Source organism: Doryrhamphus excisus, linkage group LG2 (genome assembly GCF_037039965.1).
Source record: "Doryrhamphus excisus strain RoL-2023G ecotype Guam linkage group LG2, RoL_Dexc_Guam_v1.1, whole genome shotgun sequence".
Taxonomy (NCBI): domain Eukaryota; kingdom Metazoa; phylum Chordata; class Actinopteri; order Syngnathiformes; family Syngnathidae; genus Doryrhamphus; species Doryrhamphus excisus.
The window spans coordinates 20,452,095-20,470,008 of NC_136358.1; the positions used below are offsets into that span (position 1 = coordinate 20,452,095).

A 17,914-nucleotide genomic window follows, 5' to 3' on the forward strand; every position below is an offset into this window, starting at 1 on the left:
CTCCAGCCGTCTGGCCCGGGCCCCGCCTACTTCTGTATAATGACGGCAGCTTGGTGGCCGTATGCAAATGAGGGCAGACATGATAAATGGAGACAGAGTGACAGATTGAAGACTTTGACCTTTGGCGTGACACGCGGCTAACTAGCGGCACGTCGCCTCGCCGCTGGTCTTTTCACTCGTGTGGCTGCACGCTGAGAATTGTGGTTTTAATCAGCCCCGCTGCATTTAAAGCTGCACAGGGCAGATGGGGAATGCAGTTTGACCCACTTTGATGGATTCCACACCGATTAAAAGGATGAGTACGCTTTCGAAAGCAAGCCCCACCCCCGTGTGGGGAGCGTCATATGTCAGGATACGGCACGGCGCATCAATTCAAAATTCTTTAAATATGACATCGAAACCTCACATCATTGCTGTACTTGGTCTGAAATAGAGTGGAACATATTCCATTCCTAACATAGGAATGGGCATATAGCAGCTAGCTAATGAGGCTAGTTAGCCGTCACAGAAAATGCTCTACACTTTTTTTGTACTCGGATTTCATAGAACAAATATTGTCTCATTCCAGCATGCGTGCTTTCTTAGAACAAATATTGTCTCATTCCAGCATGTGTGCTTTCTTGGAATTAATATTGTCTTATTCCACTATGTGTGCTTTCATAGCACGAATATTGTCTCATTCCAGCATGCCTGCTTTCTTAGAACGAATATTGTCTCATTCCAGCATGCATGCTTTCATAGAATGAATATTGTCTCATTCCAGCATGCGTGCTTTCTTAGAACAAATATTGTCTCATTCCAGCACCCGTGCTTTCTTAGAATGAATATTGTCTCATTCCACCATGCGTGCTTTCATAGAATGAATATTGTCTCATTCCAGCATGCGTGCTTTCATAGAATTAATATTGTCTCATTCCAGCATGCGCGCTTTCTTAGAATGATTATTGTCTCATTTCAGCACCCGTGCTTTCTTAGAACGAATATTGTCTCATTCCACCATGCGTGCTTTCTTAGAATGAATATTGTCTCATTCCACCATGCATGCTTTCTTAGAACGAATATTGTCTCATTCCAACATGCATGCTTACTTAGAATTAATATTGTCTCATTCCAGCATGCATGCTTTCTTAGAATGATTATTGTCTCATTCCAGCAGGCGTGCTATCTTAAAATGATTATTGTCTCATTCCAGCATGCGTGCTTTCTTAGAATGATTATTGTCTCATTCCAGCATGCATGCTTTCTTAGAATGATTATTGTCTCATTCCACCTTGTGTGCTTTCTTAAAATTATTATTGTCTCATTCCAGCATCTGTGCTTTCATAGAATGAATGTTGTCTCATTCCAGCATGATGTGTGCTTTCTTGGACTGAATATTGTCTCATTCCTGTGTGTGTCCTTGTGAGCATCCCCTTTCGGTCGTGTCAAGCTGTGAGTCAGCAGACAGGGAAGATCACGAGCCCATCCTGTCACTTCTCATTCGTCTCGGAGTCGCCGTGTCAGCCATTGCTCTGCTCGTGTCTTTGAATCCTCGCTGTGGAAGACGCTACAGCCACATTACCCAAGAAGGGTTCCTGTGACCTGCTGGTGTCCTGGTAGTTAGACCGTAGGCCAGGTGTGGGGCGTTCATGGTCAGGTCGGTCATTAAAGATGGCCGCCACCCGACTTTATTGAGCTGGGGCTGTGATGGGCCCCACCCATGAGGCCCGTATGGGCGGGGGGTGGAAATATGCGTCGCTCCTCCACAGCCGTTTAATTTTATTGCTCATTTTTGTGTCGTAAAGGAAAAGGCGGCGCTGGGGCCATGTCTCGTCCAGGCCGACATGAAGTCGGCACTAAAACACCTCCAGGACTTCACGGATGGATGAAGCTAAAGCAGTCAGAAAGGAAGAGCGTTGTGTTCAGGAGCAGCTTTCGTGCCCTCAGCAGGCCGCTGTGTTGCAGTGTTATTACAAAGCCTGTGAATAATGCAAGGGTAATAAAACTGCGGCTGTGTTCATCCGCAGCACTCCTGAAATGTTGTTTTGGTCTTTTAGCCTCAGCGTCCTACGTGACCTTTAGCACAGATTGAAAGACGGCGGCAGGCCTTCAATAGACAAAAGAGAGAGGAACTTAATTAGAGAGCCGAGCGGGTCTGGTATGGTCCCTGACCCCCGTGGCAGGGTGTGGATGTGCTGTAGCATAAAGAATAGGGGGGCAGCCCGTCATCCTTCCACTGGTCTAGATCCCCGTCATACTTCCACCGGTCTAGATCCCCGTCATCCTTCCACCGGTCTAGATCCCCGTCATCCTTCCACCGGTCTAGGTCCCTGTCACACTTCAACTGGTCTAGATCTCCATCATACTTCCACTGGTCGAGATCCCTGTCATACTTCCACTGGTCGAGATCCCCGTCATACTTCCACTGGTCTAGATCCCCGTCATCCTTCCACTGGTCTAGATCCCCGTCACACTTCCACTGGTCTAGATCCTTGTCACACTTCAACTGGTCTAGATCCCTGTCACACTTCAACTGGTCTAGATCCCCGTCACACTTCAACTGGTCTAGATCCCCGTCACACTTCAACTGGTCTAGATCCCCGTCACACTTCAACTGGTCTAGATCCCCGTCACACTTCAACTGGTCTAGATCCCCGTCATACTTCCACTGGTCTAGATCCCCGTCATCCTTCCACTGGTCTAGATCCGTGTCAGCTGTCCAGATGAAAACAACAAGGAACTGCTAAGGTGTGAGACTCATTTAAGTGGACCAGTTCTCTGATTATGTCTACTGTATTGGGTAATAGGTGACAATATAGGGGTGTTATATCATGTCTGCAGGGCTCTGCATGGTGATGTTAAAAAGTGTTTTAAAAAAGATTGTAAACAGGTTTCCTATGCCATAACTATGAAAATGTTGCATTCGTGAATATTGATATATTCTGGAGCCCCCATAAAGGGGGGGGGTACTGTGCATGCAAACTGCAGTAATGTGCTTTCTTCCTGCTGCGCTAGTTGCCGCGTAGCCGCTAGCAGAGTTGTTCACCAGGAACGTGATGTGGAAGCGCAGCAGGCGTATAAACCAAATGGATGTGTTTGCATTGGCTATGCTTGATGGACGTATTGATCCGGATCAATGTCTTATTAGGCATGGCACATGTGCCGGGAGACTACTTGCCTCCATTTGTGAGCGACTAAGGAGGTTTTGCCTGAAGACGCGCTATTTTCTGCGTGAGTGTGATTGTCTGCAACACAAGCTGAGTTGTCAGTCTGATGCCTTGGAGGAGGTACAGCACGGATCTGGAAGGGTTCTCCATCAGCATCAGCATCAGCAGCAGCAACGCCTCCTTGATGTCAAATAGGAGCTGACAGCTCAGCTGGAAGGCCGAGCGCCAACACCCTCACAACGCCACACCCGCTCAAAAACACAAAGCTTTGGGCTTCCATCGGGGGTTGCCAAGGAAACGGGGGTCTGTCACAGACACTTCTGCTGAGCCACACCCAAGGAAAAGAAAGGCTTGGAGAAATATTAAGAAACAAGTGGCAAGTGAAGGCAGCATTTTTCTTTATGTAGTTTTGAATGGCTTGTCGTTTGGTACGGCCCTCACTTTTAAGATCACGGTTTGGTTCTTTTAGGGTACACGAAGTCAACACAATGTTTATGTCTACATGTTTAAAATAAAAATTTGGAAATGGTTATTTACAAAAGCATGGCAAACCCTTACATCCTCCTAATAGATTGATTTAGGTCCTGCATGGCCCAGGAAGGGGCCTAGCCTGGCCTAGCCTAGGCTAGCCTGGCCTAGCCTAGGCTAGCCTAGCCTAGCCTAGCGCAGCGTAGACAAGTGCTGCAGCTGCCGTGACTCCGCTCGTCATTTCAAGCTCCGTGAATAATGCAGTCCAGCCTGAACTGTAAAGGTATTTTAAAGAACGCCGTGCATTATTTAGCACGTAGCTACAGGTGTGCTCGCAGTCACGCACGCGGCAGGTTAAGCCAAGTGGTGAGTTCAAGGCCCTGGTAACATTTATCGAAGGAAGGAAGGAAGGAAGGAAGGAAGTGGTGAGTTCAAGGCCCTGGTAACATTTATCGAAGGAAGGAAGGAAGTGGCGAGTTCAAGGCCCGGTAACATTTATTGAAGGAAGGAAGGAAGGAAGTGGTGAGTTCAAGGCCCTGGTAACATTTATCGAAGGAAGGAAGGAAGTGGTGAGTTCAAGGCCCTGGTAACATTTATCGAAGGAAGGAAGGAAGTGGTGAGTTCAAGGCCCTGGTAACATTTATCGAAGGAAGGAAGGAAGTGGTGAGTTCAAGGCCCTGGTAACATTTATCGAAGGAAGGAAGTGGCGAGTTCAAGGCCCGGTAACATTTATTGAAGGAAGGAAGGAAGGAAGGAAGGAAGGGAGGAAGTGGTGAGTTGAAGGCCCTGGCAGCATTTATTGAAGGGAGGGAGGGAGGAAGAGGAATCTTTTCCAAGTCCACAAAGCACGTGTAGACCAGTTGGGGAAACTCCTGGTCCAGTGTTCCGCAACCAGGACGAAAACGGCATTGAACCTCTTGTAGCGGAGGTCCTCTCCAGCACCCTGGAATAGACTTTCCAGGGAAAGCTGAGGAATGAGACCCCCTAAAGTTGGAACACACCCTCCGGTCACCCTTAAAGAGGGTTACCACCACCCCGGTCTGCCAATCCAAAGGGTCCGTTCCTGACTTCCAGGCACTGTTGAGGAGCCAAGACATTCCCTCAACATCCTTCCTGTAAAATGCCGGGTGTGATATTTTTGGAATGTGCCACAAGCCTGCAATGAAGGAGGCGTGGCCTAGCAGTACAGGATGGAATGGTGGAGGTGAGCCTTGGAAGCTCCAGGAAGGAAAGAGCAGCGAGTGCGGATGCTAAATAATTGAATGTGCTTTCATTGAGAGCTTTGTCATCATTTGTCTTTCCAACATGAGAACATTCCGCACAATGTGGACACTGGCATCCGGCTTCACATTCCAAACCTTCCTGATTAGTCGGGAATTCCCATAAGAGATCAATATTTCCATGTTTCATTGTTCCTGGGCAAAGCAGAGCTGAGAGGTCACATGTTTCGCTATGGTAACCAAGCTCTGGAGGGGTGTTTCCACGGTGATGGAGTGTTGTGGGATGCTCTACCTCCAAGGCGTGTCATTAGCGCTTTTGAGGCTGTGTCTTTATGCTAATCCATCCTAGCCTCCATGCTAGCCATCGCATCTTGACTGCTTCTTCCTTCTTCTTCCATCCAGCGTTCCTCAGACCATGTCCTCTTTAGACCATGTCCTCTTTAGACCATGTCCTCTTTAGACCATGTCCTCCTTGGACCATGTCCTCTTTGGACCATGTCCTCTTTGGACCATGTCCTCTTTGGACCATGTCCTCTTTGGACCATGTCCTCTTTGGACCATGTCCTCTTTGGACCATGTCCTCCATGGACCATGTCCTCCATGGACCATGTCCTCCATGGACCATGTCCTCCATGGACCATGTCCTCCATGGACCATGTCCTCCATGGACCATGTCCTCCATGGACCATGACATGACCAGACTAACAGGATGCTATTTTTCCACGTCAGGAGTTTGCGGCACTCACCAAGGAGCTGAACGCTTGCAGGGAGCAGCTGCTGGAGAAGGAAGAGGAGATCTCCGAGCTGAAGGCCGAGAGGAACAACACCAGGGTGAGCGCCGCCTGACTTAGCATAGCATCCCAGTCACACTAATTAGCTCCAGTTAATAACGGCGCCCAATTCGCTTTGATGGCAGCTGCTGCTGGAGCATCTGGAATGTCTGGTGTCGCGACACGAGCGCTCCCTCCGCATGACGGTGGTCAAGAGGCAGGCCCAGTCGCCCTCGGGGGTCTCCAGCGAGGTGGAGGTCCTCAAAGCCCTCAAGTCCTTGTTTGAGCACCACAAAGCCCTCGACGAGAAGGTGCACACAAAAAACCTTTCCCAGCCCTTCCATGGCTTTTCCCAGAACACGATACTCTACTAGAAACTACTCTTTCAAGTTTAACGCAAGTTATGTTGGCGTTTTAGCTAGTTTAGCCTAAATAAGTGTAAACATATATCATTTGATGGATTAATGCTACAATATCAACAAATAATAATTTTCCTGAATGTAATTGAACGTTTCAACTCTATCTAGCTTTAATCATAGAAAATGTTAGCAAGTGGATGTTAGCTTCCTCCAAGAAGCATTTTATATTGCTAGCGTAGCCCCAAAGAAGATGTTATCATGATGGATTAACGCTAGAATATCAACAAATAATAATTTTCCTGAATGTAATTGAACGGTTCAACTCTATCTAGCTTTAACCGTAGAAAATGTTAGCGAGTGTTATGTTAGCTTAAATGAATGTTATCTTTCTCCAAGAAGCATTTTATATCGCTAGCATAACCCAAAAGAAGATGTTGGATCATGATGGATTAACGATGTTTAAGTGTAGCTTTAGCCACAAAGGACTTAAGCTAGCAACTGTCATGCTAGCATTAGCTAGCCTGAAACATCATTTAGAGCTACTTTTGTCCAGCCAGCTTCCTACTAGTTTTATTGGTTAGCTCCAGCTAAAAGCAGCGGAACAGCAAATGTTAGCTAGCATGCTCCATGAGTGAATATCGTTGTTTGTGTTGGAGGTGAGGGAGCGACTGCGGGTGTCGTTGGAGAGGGTGTCCGCCTTGGAGGACGAGCTTACAGCAGCCAATCAGGAGGTAAGAGACCCTAAAGTCCTTGAGGGCCCAAGGTCGGGGGTGGGGGACGGGGAGGCGAAAGGTTAACGGCACGGCTGTCGGCGTGTCAGACTACCCGCCGGACCTTGGTGGCGCTTCAGGAAATAGACACGTCCACGCTAGACTGATTTGTGAATGTGTCAAAGACGCAGGACTTGGCTTTGGATGTCCACCTGCAGGACGTCAACACGCCAGCCCCGTATTCCTCTTCTTCATCCGTCATGGCGTCCTTCACCCTCCATGTTTTTATTATTCAGCAGTCATGTTTTCACCACTAATTCAGGGTCTTTTTATTTGATGTAGTAGTAGCAGTAGCAGTACTAATACTAGTACCAGTAATGGTAGCAGTACCAGTAGCAGCAGTAGCAGTACCAATACTAGTACCAGTAGCGGTAGCAGTAGCAGCAGTACCACTATCAGCAGCAGTAGCAGTACCAATACCAGTACCGGTAGCGGTAGCAGCAGCGGTAGCAGCAGCAGTACCAGTAGCGATAGCAGTACCAGTAGCAGTACCAATACTAGTGCCAGTAGTGGTAGCAGTAGCAGCAGTAGTAGTAGTAGCAGTACCAATACTAGTACCAGTAGCGGTAGCAGTACCAGTACCAATACTAGTACCAGCAGCGGTAGCAGTAGCAGCAGTACCAGTAGCAGCACTAGTACCAGTAGCGGCAGCAGTAGCAGCACCAGTACCAATACTAGTACCGATAGCAGTAGTAGCAGTAGTAGTACCAGTAGCGGTAGCAGCAGTACCAGTAGCAGCAGTAGCGGTACTAGTACCGGTAGCAGTAGCAGCAGTACCAGCAGCAGCGGTAGCAGCAGTACCAGTAGCGGTAGCAGTAGCAGCAGTAGCGGTAGCAGCAGCAGTAGCAGCAGTAGCCGTAGTAGCAGCAGTAGCCGTAGTAGCAGCAGTAGCCGTAGTAGCAGCAGTAGCAGTACCAATACTAGTACCAGCACCATCAAGCAAGTCAGAGCGGAGAGAAGAAAGGAGGTGTAGAAGGTCATCATCATGGCGTCATCAGGGCGTGTTTAAGTTCATAAACGGCGTGACGTCCGCCGCGCTCCACGTTAGCATCAGTGTCATGACATGCTAAGTCAACGACTTGCTGCAGATCGTGGCCTTACGCGAGCAGAATGCTCACATCCAGAGGAAGGTGGCGTCGGGGGACGGCGGCGACGACATCCTGGAGGGCGGAGAAGCTCAGCAGAAGGTCCACGGAAAGGTGTGTACATGGTACTACGCTGCAGGTACTTGTGTAGTACATACCGTGTATGCTGATGTACTCGCCCCTCCCTCAGCGGATGTCCAACGGCTCCCTGGAGTCGGCCCGCGAGGCCAGCCAGGTGGTGGAGCTGCAGGACCTGCTGGAGAAGCAGAACTACGAGCTGGCCCAGATGAAGGAGCGCATGTCCTCGCTGTCGTCCCGCGTCTCCGAGGTGGAGCAGGAGCTGGAGACGGCCCGCAAGGACCTGATCAAGTCCGAGGAGATGAACAACAAGTACCAGCGGGACATCAAGGAGGTCTTTACAGCTCCTACAAAAGCCTGGAAGAACATGCTTGATGCTGACTGTGTGCCTTGTGCAGGCCATGTGCCAGAAGGAGGACATGGAGGAACGCATCGTCACGCTGGAGAAGCGCTACCTCAGCGCCCAGCGAGAGTCCACGTCGGTGCATGACATCAACGACAAGCTGGAGAACGAGCTGGCCAACAAGGAGGCCTTCCTCAGGCAGGTGGGTGGAGCTTCTGCCGAGTCGGTTCTCTCGTTGAAATGTCCTGTGGAGCATGGTGGGATGTTCCACGTGGAGCATGGTGAGATGTTCCACAGCCCAAGCTTCTGTGAGCAATAGTTTATTTCCGTCATCAATCTGCAGCAGCATCTGAAATCCTGAAGATGCTGTGGTCCATGTCCATATTCATATTCTTATTGATGTCCATGTCCATATTCATATGTGGTGCTTCCTAGTCTGCCTAAGCAGTAGAACATGTACTGTACTGTACTATACTGAACTGTACTGTGCTGTACTATACTGTACCGTACTGTATTCTACTGTACTGTGCTGTACTGTATTCTACTGTACTGTGCTGTACTGTATTCTACTGTACTGTGCTGTACTGTATTCTACTGTACTGCACCATATTGTATTCTACTGCACTGTACTGTATTCTACTGTACTGCGCTGTACTATACTGTACCGTGCTGTATTCTACTGCACTGTACTGTATTCTACTGTACTGTACCGTACTGTATTCTACTGTACTGCGCTGTTCTATACTGTACTGCCCTGTGCTGTACTGTATTCTACTGTACTGCGCTGTACTATACTGTACTGCACTTTACTGCGCTTTACTGTACAGGGCTGTACTATACTGTACTGTATTATACCTTACTGTACTGTATTCTACTGTACTGTACCGTACTGTCTTCTACTGTACTGTACCGTACTGTCTTCTACTGTACTGTATTCTTTTGTACTGTACTGAACCGAAGCAGCCTGCCCATGACTGACTGCATTTGATTGAGTATTACTGTAAAATAAGCCACCTTGGGGCCAAAAGAGGTTAGAAGATAAGAAGGAGAGAAGGTGCTATTGAATTCCGTCCAGCCAGGATGTCCAGCAGGTCTTCATGGAGGAGCTTCCATCCATTCCTCATTTCTAATGTCTTCATTGGTCTCTGCTGTGCGTCCACAGATGGAGGAGAAGAACCGGCAGCTGCAGGAGAGGCTGGAGTTGGCCGAGCAGAAGCTCCAGCAGACCATGAGGAAGGCCGAGACGCTGCCGGAGGTGGAGGCCGAGCTGGCCCAGAGGATCGCCGCCCTGACCAAGGTAGGCCACAGCCGTGCGGACGCCATCTTGGTCCACGTGGCTTGTTGATTTGCTTCTCCTCCTCCTTCTGTGCAGGCAGAGGAGCGTCACGGGAGCATTGAGGAGCGCATGAGGCACTTGGAGTGTCAGCTGGAGGAGAAGAACCAGGAGCTTCTCAGGGTGAGTGCAAGCGGTGGAAGCGTTCGATGGCGTTGGAAGGAAACGCCTATATTTTGCCTTGCAGGCTCGCCAGCGGGAGAAGATGAACGAGGAGCACAACAAGCGTCTCTCCGACACGGTGGACAGGCTCCTCACCGAGTCCAACGAGCGTCTGCAGCTGCACCTGAAGGAGCGTATGGCGGCGCTGGAGGAGAAGGTTCGGGACGGCAGCGTCGCAAACATCTCACTTCTGACTGGAGATGCCCTCATCCATCTTCTGCCTTGTTTGTGTCTCCAGAACCTGCTGATCCAGGACTCCGAAGGCTACAGGAAGCAGTACGAGGAGTCCATACATGAGAAGGTAAAGATCACGTCCTTGTGAAAGACGTTCCTCAATCATGTGACGCTTGTCTTGGTGCAGACGCACCTGGCCGAGGAGATAGAGAAGCTGAGATCGGAGTTGGATCAGTTCAGATTGAGGGCAGGATCCCTCACAGAACCGACCCTCTCACGGTAATCCTGCTGACTCTGCAGACTTGGTGGACTTCCTTTTTTTTCTGAAGCACATTCTCCTCCAGGTCTCATCTGGACACGTCCGGCGAGCTTCGGTTCTCGCTGGGGTCTCTGGCTGAGACCCAGTCGGACCACTACCGCTCGGCCAAGGTCATCCGCCGGCCCAGGCGAGGCCACGTGGGTCTGCGTGAAACCAAGGTGAGGAGAAGAACGTCTGAGATGTTTTAGAGGAGAAGTTGCTCTGACCGGTGTTGGTGTTTCAGGCCAAGTCGTTGGGGGAGCACGAGTGGCGCTCACAGCAGCTCGGAGTCCTGGGGGGCCACCACTTTGAGAGCGACACAGAGATGTCCGACATCGACGACGACGACAGGGAAACGCTCTTCAGCTCCATGGACCTCCTCTCACCTGGCGGCCACTCCGACGCACAAACCCTGGCCATGATGCTGCAGGAGCAGCTGGACGCCATCAACAAGGAGATCCGGTACTGGTCCCCGCTTCCTTAGGAGCGGCTCGAACCTTTCCTCACTGACTCCGCCCTGCAGGCTGATCCAGGAGGAGAAGGAGTCCACCGAGCTTCGGGCCGAGGAGATCGAGAACCGCGTGGCCAGCGTCAGCCTGGAGGGTCTCAACCTGGCGCGGATGCACCACCACCACCACCACCACGGCGCCTCCATCACCGCCTCGGCTACGGCCTCCTCGCTGGCGTCGTCGTCCCCGCCCAGCGGACACTCCACCCCCAAACTGGACCCCCGGAGTCCTGCTCGCGACATGGAGCGTATGGGGGTGATGACGCTGGTACGTCTATTTCATATTTCTATCAACATGTACAGTACATCATGGCTTCTCATGGGGGTACCTTCCAGGGCCGCCCACCAACGATATGCTGCCACCCCCCGTCCCCGAGCCCTCATTAGCCCCTCCATTCCTTGTAATTATTGGAGTAGATTCAGAACCACAAGCGATTGGATGATAAGGAAGACCACCAGTGACCACAAGGTTAGCCTGTAGCAGGTATGCTAGTGCTAACATGCTAACATAGCCATAAAGTAGGATTCCCAATTCATCAATGAAAGATTTTTCTACTTACTTCTAAATACAGGCTGCACGGCGGTCGAGTGGTTAGCACGCACACCTCACAGCTAGGAGACCAGGGTTCAATTCCACCCTCGGCCATCTCTGTGTGGAGTTTGCATGTTCTCCCTTCGTGCATGCGTGGGTTTTTTTCCGGGTACTCCGGTTTCCTCCCACATTCCAAAAACATGCTAGGTTAATTAGCCACTCCAAATTGTCCATAGGTATGAATGTGAGTGTGAATGGTTGTTTGTCTATATGTGCCCTGGGATTGGCTTGGCTGGCCACCAGTCCAGGGTGGACCCAGACAGCTGGGATAGGCTCCAGCACCCCCCTGCGCGACCCTCGTGAGGAAAAGCGGTAGAAAATGAATAAATGAATGAACTTCTAAATACGCTTCTTAGCATGATCAGAGCTCTCTGGTCATGCAGTAACACCCCTATAGTCACCCCTACACTCCATATTTGGCCAATATGGTAGACATTTTTCCTTCCTGTTCTGTGCAGTACTTCCATCGGTGTAACAGTACTGCCACCTAGTGTCCGGGGTAGCCATCTTTGAATGCCTTACATTTGGATTTTACTTCATTTGGTGATTTAATGTGACGTGTGAGGAAGGGTGTACTGCGTGTACCGGGTGTACTGGGTGCTTCTGAATACTCGAGGCAGTCGTAGTAGAAGATGTTCTCCCGGTAAAGGCGGGGATCAGCTTTCCAAGCACACGGGTTTGATGTTTATTGATCCGTCCCTCCGTATCCGTGGATGAATTGGAGAACGGCTGATGAGCGTAATGGTGGATGACGTCCAGCGTGATTGATGGCTGATTTACGGATATTGATCTTTATCTCCCGCAGCCCAGCGATTTACGGAAGCACAGGAGAAAGGTATCTATGCCGCCTTCCTTAGGTCCAACGCCACGCGTGTCCCGCTGGGGTTCTCACCGCTTCACGTCTTTTTTCCCAGATAGCGGCGGTGGACGAAGACGGCCGCGAGGACAAGGCCACCATCAAGTGCGAGACGTCGCCGCCGCCCACGCCACGCACCGTCCGCATGACGCACACGCTGCCGTCCTCGCACAATGACGCCCGCGGGTACGTGGTAGTCGTCTACAGCTGCTTTGTCCGCCCGTAAACCGGACAACACTTGAAGGTCTTTGGTGTCTCCAGCATGGCCGCCCTGGAGGCTGAAGGCGGCACCCTGAGCAGCGTCGCCAGCAGCCAGGACTCCCTGCACAAGCAGCCCAAGAAGAAGGGCATCAAGTCGTCCATCGGGCGCCTCTTCGGCAAGAAGGAGAAGGGACGACTGGTGCATCTGGCCCACAGACACGTCATGGTGGATCCACAAGGTTGGCAGTCTGTGACACCAGTGATGGCCGCCGAGCTGGAGGGTGCTCATCAGCAGTACGTGTTCCTTCTGCAGCTACTATGATGGACCCGGACATGGCGGGCCAGGACGTCGGAGTCAGTAAGCTGGGCACTCAAGCCGAGAAGGACCGCCGCTTGAAGAAGAAGTAAGTTCTCGCTAAACACAAACGGTACTCTCTCGGGAGAAACTACACGCCAATGTGGGTAGTTTCTCCTAGCAAGCAGAGCCTGGAACTGATCTTGATCCGTTAGTTATGTCTGGCCTTGCCTAAAAAATACACTTGATCACTGGCCACTTCATTAGGTACACAATGGCCGACTCTACAAACACACAAACACATGCAACGGGACAACGCTGTCAATAATGAATGGGCAAAATCTGCATGGGGCAACATTAGTGTACTACACATCATCAAATCAATGCCTTTTTTACTTCAGTGAGACATCCTTATGCTTAATTTCGGCCTCAAACGCTGCATATTTCTTTGTACTAATCACACTCATCCACCACGCAGCAGGAATAGATACATCTTTGAAAAGGGGGAGGGGCTTAGCCTTAGCGGCATTGTCCGTTGCTGCTGTTTGTGCCATCATGTGGCGTATGTGTATGAATGCGTGTTGTCGTGCCCAAGAGACGAATGCAACCTTCTTCCTGTTTGACTTGACTTGTGATGACCAACAAACTTTACCTCCCGTGTAGTCGCTCGCAAGAGGCCGCGCCCTCCACTTCCTCCCACCGCTCGGACTTCCTCCTCGTAGCGGCGTCCGGGCCCCACCGGCACTCTTGCATCTTCTCCCTCTTCCCTCGCATGCTAGCAGTCTGCCTGCTGCTCTACTTCCTGTTTCAGCATCGTGCTCCGCCACCGCCGCTCGCTCTGCTCTCCTTTTTGTTGTTGTTGTTTTTTTTTGGGGGGGGGGGGGGCGCCTGAATGCAACCTGAACCTCCGCCGCTGCACGCCACGTGAAGGCAACGGATGAAGCTAGCGAGTGGGATGCATGCTACCGTCTTCTTGTTTCAGAAATGCAGACTGACTTGTTAACTCTTGTATTTTCTCTCCCGTCACCCCCCCCCCCCCCCCCCCATCACCTCTAACGAAGCGGGTAAGTCGTGAGGATGTGACCTCCGTGTGTCCACTGTCATGCCGCCGTCTTTCCTGTCTCTCTTCCCTCCACACACACCACACACCCCCCTCCCCTCAAGACCGCCATGGCTTTCTTTCTTTTGATGCCACGTGAAGACTTTCTTCCCACCTTACAGCAAGCCTCCAGACGGAATGTGTGCAGCGCTCCGGTTTTCTTTCCTGGAATGCTGTCCTCTCCTGGTGTTTTACTGTCTTTCTTTGTGTGACGTAACCTGCCGCATCGTCTGCTCACAGGATTTCTTACGTGTCTTTTGTTTTTATGATTTCTCGCCATAACTGTTTCCTTACTTCCTTACTTCCTTACTTCCCTCTCCCAGCTACTGCATGTTGGCTCTTGATGAGCTTGGCCTCATGGACGGACAAGACCAACATCTTTCCATGTGTCCCCGCCACCGCCGCGTCCTCCATTCTCATATTCTCTGACAACACACTCAGCGGGGGATGGGTTGTTGCCTCAGAGTTCATTTCAAGTCCTTTTGCCACGCCGTCACACACTAGCACCCTTTTTATCTCAGGGTGGGGGGGGGGGGTAGTATCGACCTGCGGCGCTTCCGAAAAATAAGAAACGGGCCCTTTGTATTTACTTGGGGACTCCTGTAGAGCAGCTACACACAGTAACCCGCACACAAGGCTTTCTAGATCTTACTCAATCTGCACCTATTCCAAAACAATGTTTTCATTTATTCCACCCACTCCGCTGCGATTGGTCCCACCCAACGCCCATATAAGGAAGTGTTGGAAAAAAAACTCCGGTAGCGAGTGTTTAGAACCATCCCAGACTTCTTCAGGGCTCACTTCCACATGCATCTGAAACTTCTGAAACATCTGAAAGGCATCAGAGGTCCCCCAAAATACTACATTTTAACTACATGTAGAGGTCCCTTTAAGACCAAAATACTACATGTATAGGTCCCCTTAACACCAAAATACTACATGTCGTATAGGTCCCTTTAACACCAAAATACTACAAGCAGTATAGGTCCCTTTTGGTGCTAAAGGGACCTATACTACATGTAGTATTTTAGTGCTAAATACTACAAGCAGTATAGGTCCCTTTAGCACCAAAATACTACATGCCATATAGGTCCCTTTAGCATCAAAATACTACATGCAGTATAGGTCCCTTTAGCATCAAAATACTACACGTGTAGGTCCCCTTAACACCAAAATACTACACGTGTAGGTCCCCTTAAACACCAAAATACTACACGTGTAGGTCCCCTTAACACCAAAATACTACACGTGTAGGTCCCCTTAAACACCAAAATACTACACGTGTAGGTCCCCTTAAACACCAAAATACTACACGTGTAGGTCCCCTTAAACACCAAAATACTACACGTGTAGGTCCCCTTAAACACCAAAATACTACACGTGTAGGTCCCCTTAACACCAAAATACTACACGTGTAGGTCCCTTTAAACACCAAAATACTACACATGTAGGTCCCCTTAAACACCAAAATACTACATGTATTGGTCCCTTTAATACCAATTGGTGAATGTATTGGTTGTGGGGTTGTCCCAATACTTTTGATCAGCGAGCGTATCTTCCCTGCTCGTCGGCGGTCAGGTCAGGATGATGTAACGTATATTCCGTCTTAATGGGAAGATGCTTTCTTATTCAAGCGTGTGGGCGCCACTTCTTGGCACTCGTGCGCCCGGGGCCGAGCGTAGGCGGCTTCCAAGTGGAGCATCTTGAAGACCAGTTGCTGCATTATTCAAAAACTGGCCGAGAGTGGAGCCGTGGGAGGGACTTGAACGCGGACGTCCACCGAGCGCCGCAGGTGGAGATTAGCAACGAGAACCAAAAGAAGCAGTTGCAGAAATGCGGCGATAAGAAGCCAAAGGTCACGCAGGAAGGAGGCGATAAACGCTCGACCTTTGCGGCTCTGGGCGGAGATGAGGTGTGCTCCTGGGGGAGGAGTCACGTCTGCGTGGTCATTCTGTGCTTGTGTGTCCCTCAGGCATGAACTGCTGGAAGAAGCCAGGAGGAAGGGCTTGCCTTTTGCCCAGTGGGACGGACCTACCGTGGTGGCCTGGCTGGAGGTGAGCTGTCCCTCAAGATGTCCAACATGTAGGAGTAGTTTCACTTTAGAACTTTAGAGAACGTTCTCCATAGCCGTCCATTGAAGCCTGTCCCGGTGCTCGTCCAATCCGAGTCAGCCATGTAGCGAAGCCTTTATCCTGTCTTTTCCTCCTCTTCTCCTGTTCCCGTGCTCCAGCTGTGGCTGGGAATGCCGGCCTGGTACGTGGCGGCGTGCCGCGCCAACGTCAAGAGCGGCGCCATCATGTCGGCCCTCTCCGACACGGAGATCCAGAGGGAGATCGGGATCAGCAACCCTCTCCACCGCCTCAAGCTCCGCCTGGCCATCCAGGAGATGGTGTCCCTCACCAGCCCGTCGGCGCCGCCCACCTCCAGAACTGTGAGTCCAACCGGGACCTGGGTGCACGTTTGTGTGCGGTGGCGTCACGTGCACTAATTGCATGCTAGCGGTGGTGTGTGTGTCCCGTCGTCCGCCCTTGAAGCCGGGTCCGCGGGCGGTCCCGACTGATGCTTACACTGCTGCTGCTCTTCTTCTCTAACACTGCTTGCGCCTCCTGCTGGACATCACTACCTTGGCCCGCCGATGCGGCTCCGCCCCTGTAGCCGTCCGGCAACGTATGGGTGACCCACGAGGAGATGGAGACCATGGCCGCCCCTTCCAAAACGGTCAGTGCCCCCACCCAGCAGCGCTATCCCGCCACCTTTTATTGCTGGTGTGTTTGTGTGGGAGGATCTTTACCTCCCTGGTATGACTTCATGATTTCATCCTTCCTTGGTGCTTCAGAAGTCCCAGTCTGAGGAGGGGAGCTGGGCCCAGGTAAGAAGACCGCCTCGTGTAGCTCATCTTGTAGCTCATCTTCATCCATCTTTTCCTTACGCCGCCTAGACGCTGGCTTACGGCGACATGAATCACGAGTGGATCGGGAACGAGTGGCTGCCCAGTCTCGGACTACCTCAGTACCGCAGCTACTTCATGGAGTGCCTGGTGGACGCCCGCATGCTGGACCACCTCACCAAGAAGGACCTGAGGGTGCACCTGAAAATGGTGGACAGCTTCCACAGGTAGCAAAGCTAAGATGGACCATGACATCGAGTTCTTTCCTCTGGGACTGCCATGCCTTCCATCGCCCCCCAGAACAAGTTTACAATACGGCATCATGGGCCTGAAGAAGCTCAACTACGACAGGAAGGAGCTGGAGCGGCGGCGAGAGACGAGCCAGCACGAAATGAGAGGTGAGCCCCCGTCCCCACAAAAAAAAAGAAGCGGCCAACGACGAGACCTTGTGGACCTCCCTGCAGACGTTCTGGTGTGGAGCAACGAGCGTGTGGTCCGATGGGTGCAGAGCATCGGTCTGAGGGACTACGCCAACATCCTGCACGAGAGCGGCGTGCACGGAGCGCTGGTCGCCCTGGACGACAACTTTGACTACAGCAGCCTGGCACTGCTCCTCCAGATCCCCACCCAAAACACTCAGGTACCGTACGGCCATGCCCCCGAGACATTGTTGACTTGATAGATGCGGCATGATGCATTCACTGACCTCTAAAACCCATCCTCGAATGACTCAAATGACCCCTGCTATAATCAGTATAGTAGTGCCTTGCTGGTTGGCACCCGGCTCTTGGAGGCCCCCTGGTGTCTGCTGGTGGTATTACTGGTGGATTCCAGAATGGCATGATGAGGATGCTATTTTAGGAATATCAGCTTGTGCAATATTTACACTTGTCGTTGCTAAAATAAGCCCCGTGTCGTCATCAGGCCCGGCAGATTCTGGAGCGCGAGTACAATAACCTCCTGGCGCTGGGCACCGACCGCCGGCTGGATGAGGTGAGCGCCGCTTGACCCGACTTTCTCATTTTTAACCTTCTCACCGTGTAACTGCCCCGCCTCTCCCCTCGCCGTAGTGCGACGACAAAGACTTCCGGGGTCCGTCGTGGAGGAGGCAGTTCCCGCCGCGGGACGTGCACGGGATCAGCATGATGCCCGGCTCGGCTGAAACGCTCCCGGCCGGCTTCCGCCTCACCACCACGTCTGGTCACTCACGGAGGCTCCCCCCAGACGGTAAGTTGCCCCCGGCACCCCCGCCCCCGAGGGCGGTCTCAGG

General features: G+C 51.4%; 1 protein-coding gene across 7 annotated transcripts in view; it reads left to right on the forward strand.

The window, feature by feature from the left end:
* The window catches only part of ppfia2 (PTPRF interacting protein alpha 2), a 30,852-nt gene that overhangs the window by 9,360 nt on the left and 3,578 nt on the right, over positions 1-17,914 (forward strand). For 3 of the 7 annotated variants that reach the window (XM_058077149.2, XM_058077151.2, XM_058077153.2), the window contains 27 exons: positions 5,564-5,665; positions 5,751-5,915; positions 6,620-6,694; positions 7,822-7,932; positions 8,009-8,230; positions 8,295-8,441; positions 9,402-9,536; positions 9,612-9,695; positions 9,760-9,891; positions 9,973-10,035; positions 10,096-10,187; positions 10,253-10,385; positions 10,451-10,668; positions 10,730-10,982; positions 12,112-12,141; positions 12,221-12,348; positions 12,424-12,602; positions 12,677-12,767; positions 15,730-15,811; positions 15,988-16,188; positions 16,413-16,475; positions 16,594-16,626; positions 16,696-16,871; positions 16,945-17,042; positions 17,109-17,284; positions 17,569-17,637; positions 17,715-17,871. In XM_058077149.2, the coding sequence (XP_057933132.2) occupies positions 5,564-5,665; positions 5,751-5,915; positions 6,620-6,694; positions 7,822-7,932; positions 8,009-8,230; positions 8,295-8,441; positions 9,402-9,536; positions 9,612-9,695; positions 9,760-9,891; positions 9,973-10,035; positions 10,096-10,187; positions 10,253-10,385; positions 10,451-10,668; positions 10,730-10,982; positions 12,112-12,141; positions 12,221-12,348; positions 12,424-12,602; positions 12,677-12,767; positions 15,730-15,811; positions 15,988-16,188; positions 16,413-16,475; positions 16,594-16,626; positions 16,696-16,871; positions 16,945-17,042; positions 17,109-17,284; positions 17,569-17,637; positions 17,715-17,871 (3,415 nt within the window). Of the gene's footprint in view, positions 1-5,563; positions 5,666-5,750; positions 5,916-6,619; positions 6,695-7,821; positions 7,933-8,008; positions 8,231-8,294; positions 8,442-9,401; positions 9,537-9,611; positions 9,696-9,759; positions 9,892-9,972; positions 10,036-10,095; positions 10,188-10,252; positions 10,386-10,450; positions 10,669-10,729; positions 10,983-12,111; positions 12,142-12,220; positions 12,349-12,423; positions 12,603-12,676; positions 12,768-15,729; positions 15,812-15,987; positions 16,189-16,412; positions 16,476-16,593; positions 16,627-16,695; positions 16,872-16,944; positions 17,285-17,568; positions 17,638-17,714; positions 17,872-17,914 lie in introns of all 7 variants that reach the window. The other 4 variants (XM_078787832.1, XM_078787844.1, XM_058077150.2 and 1 more) reach the window with 3 other exon arrangements.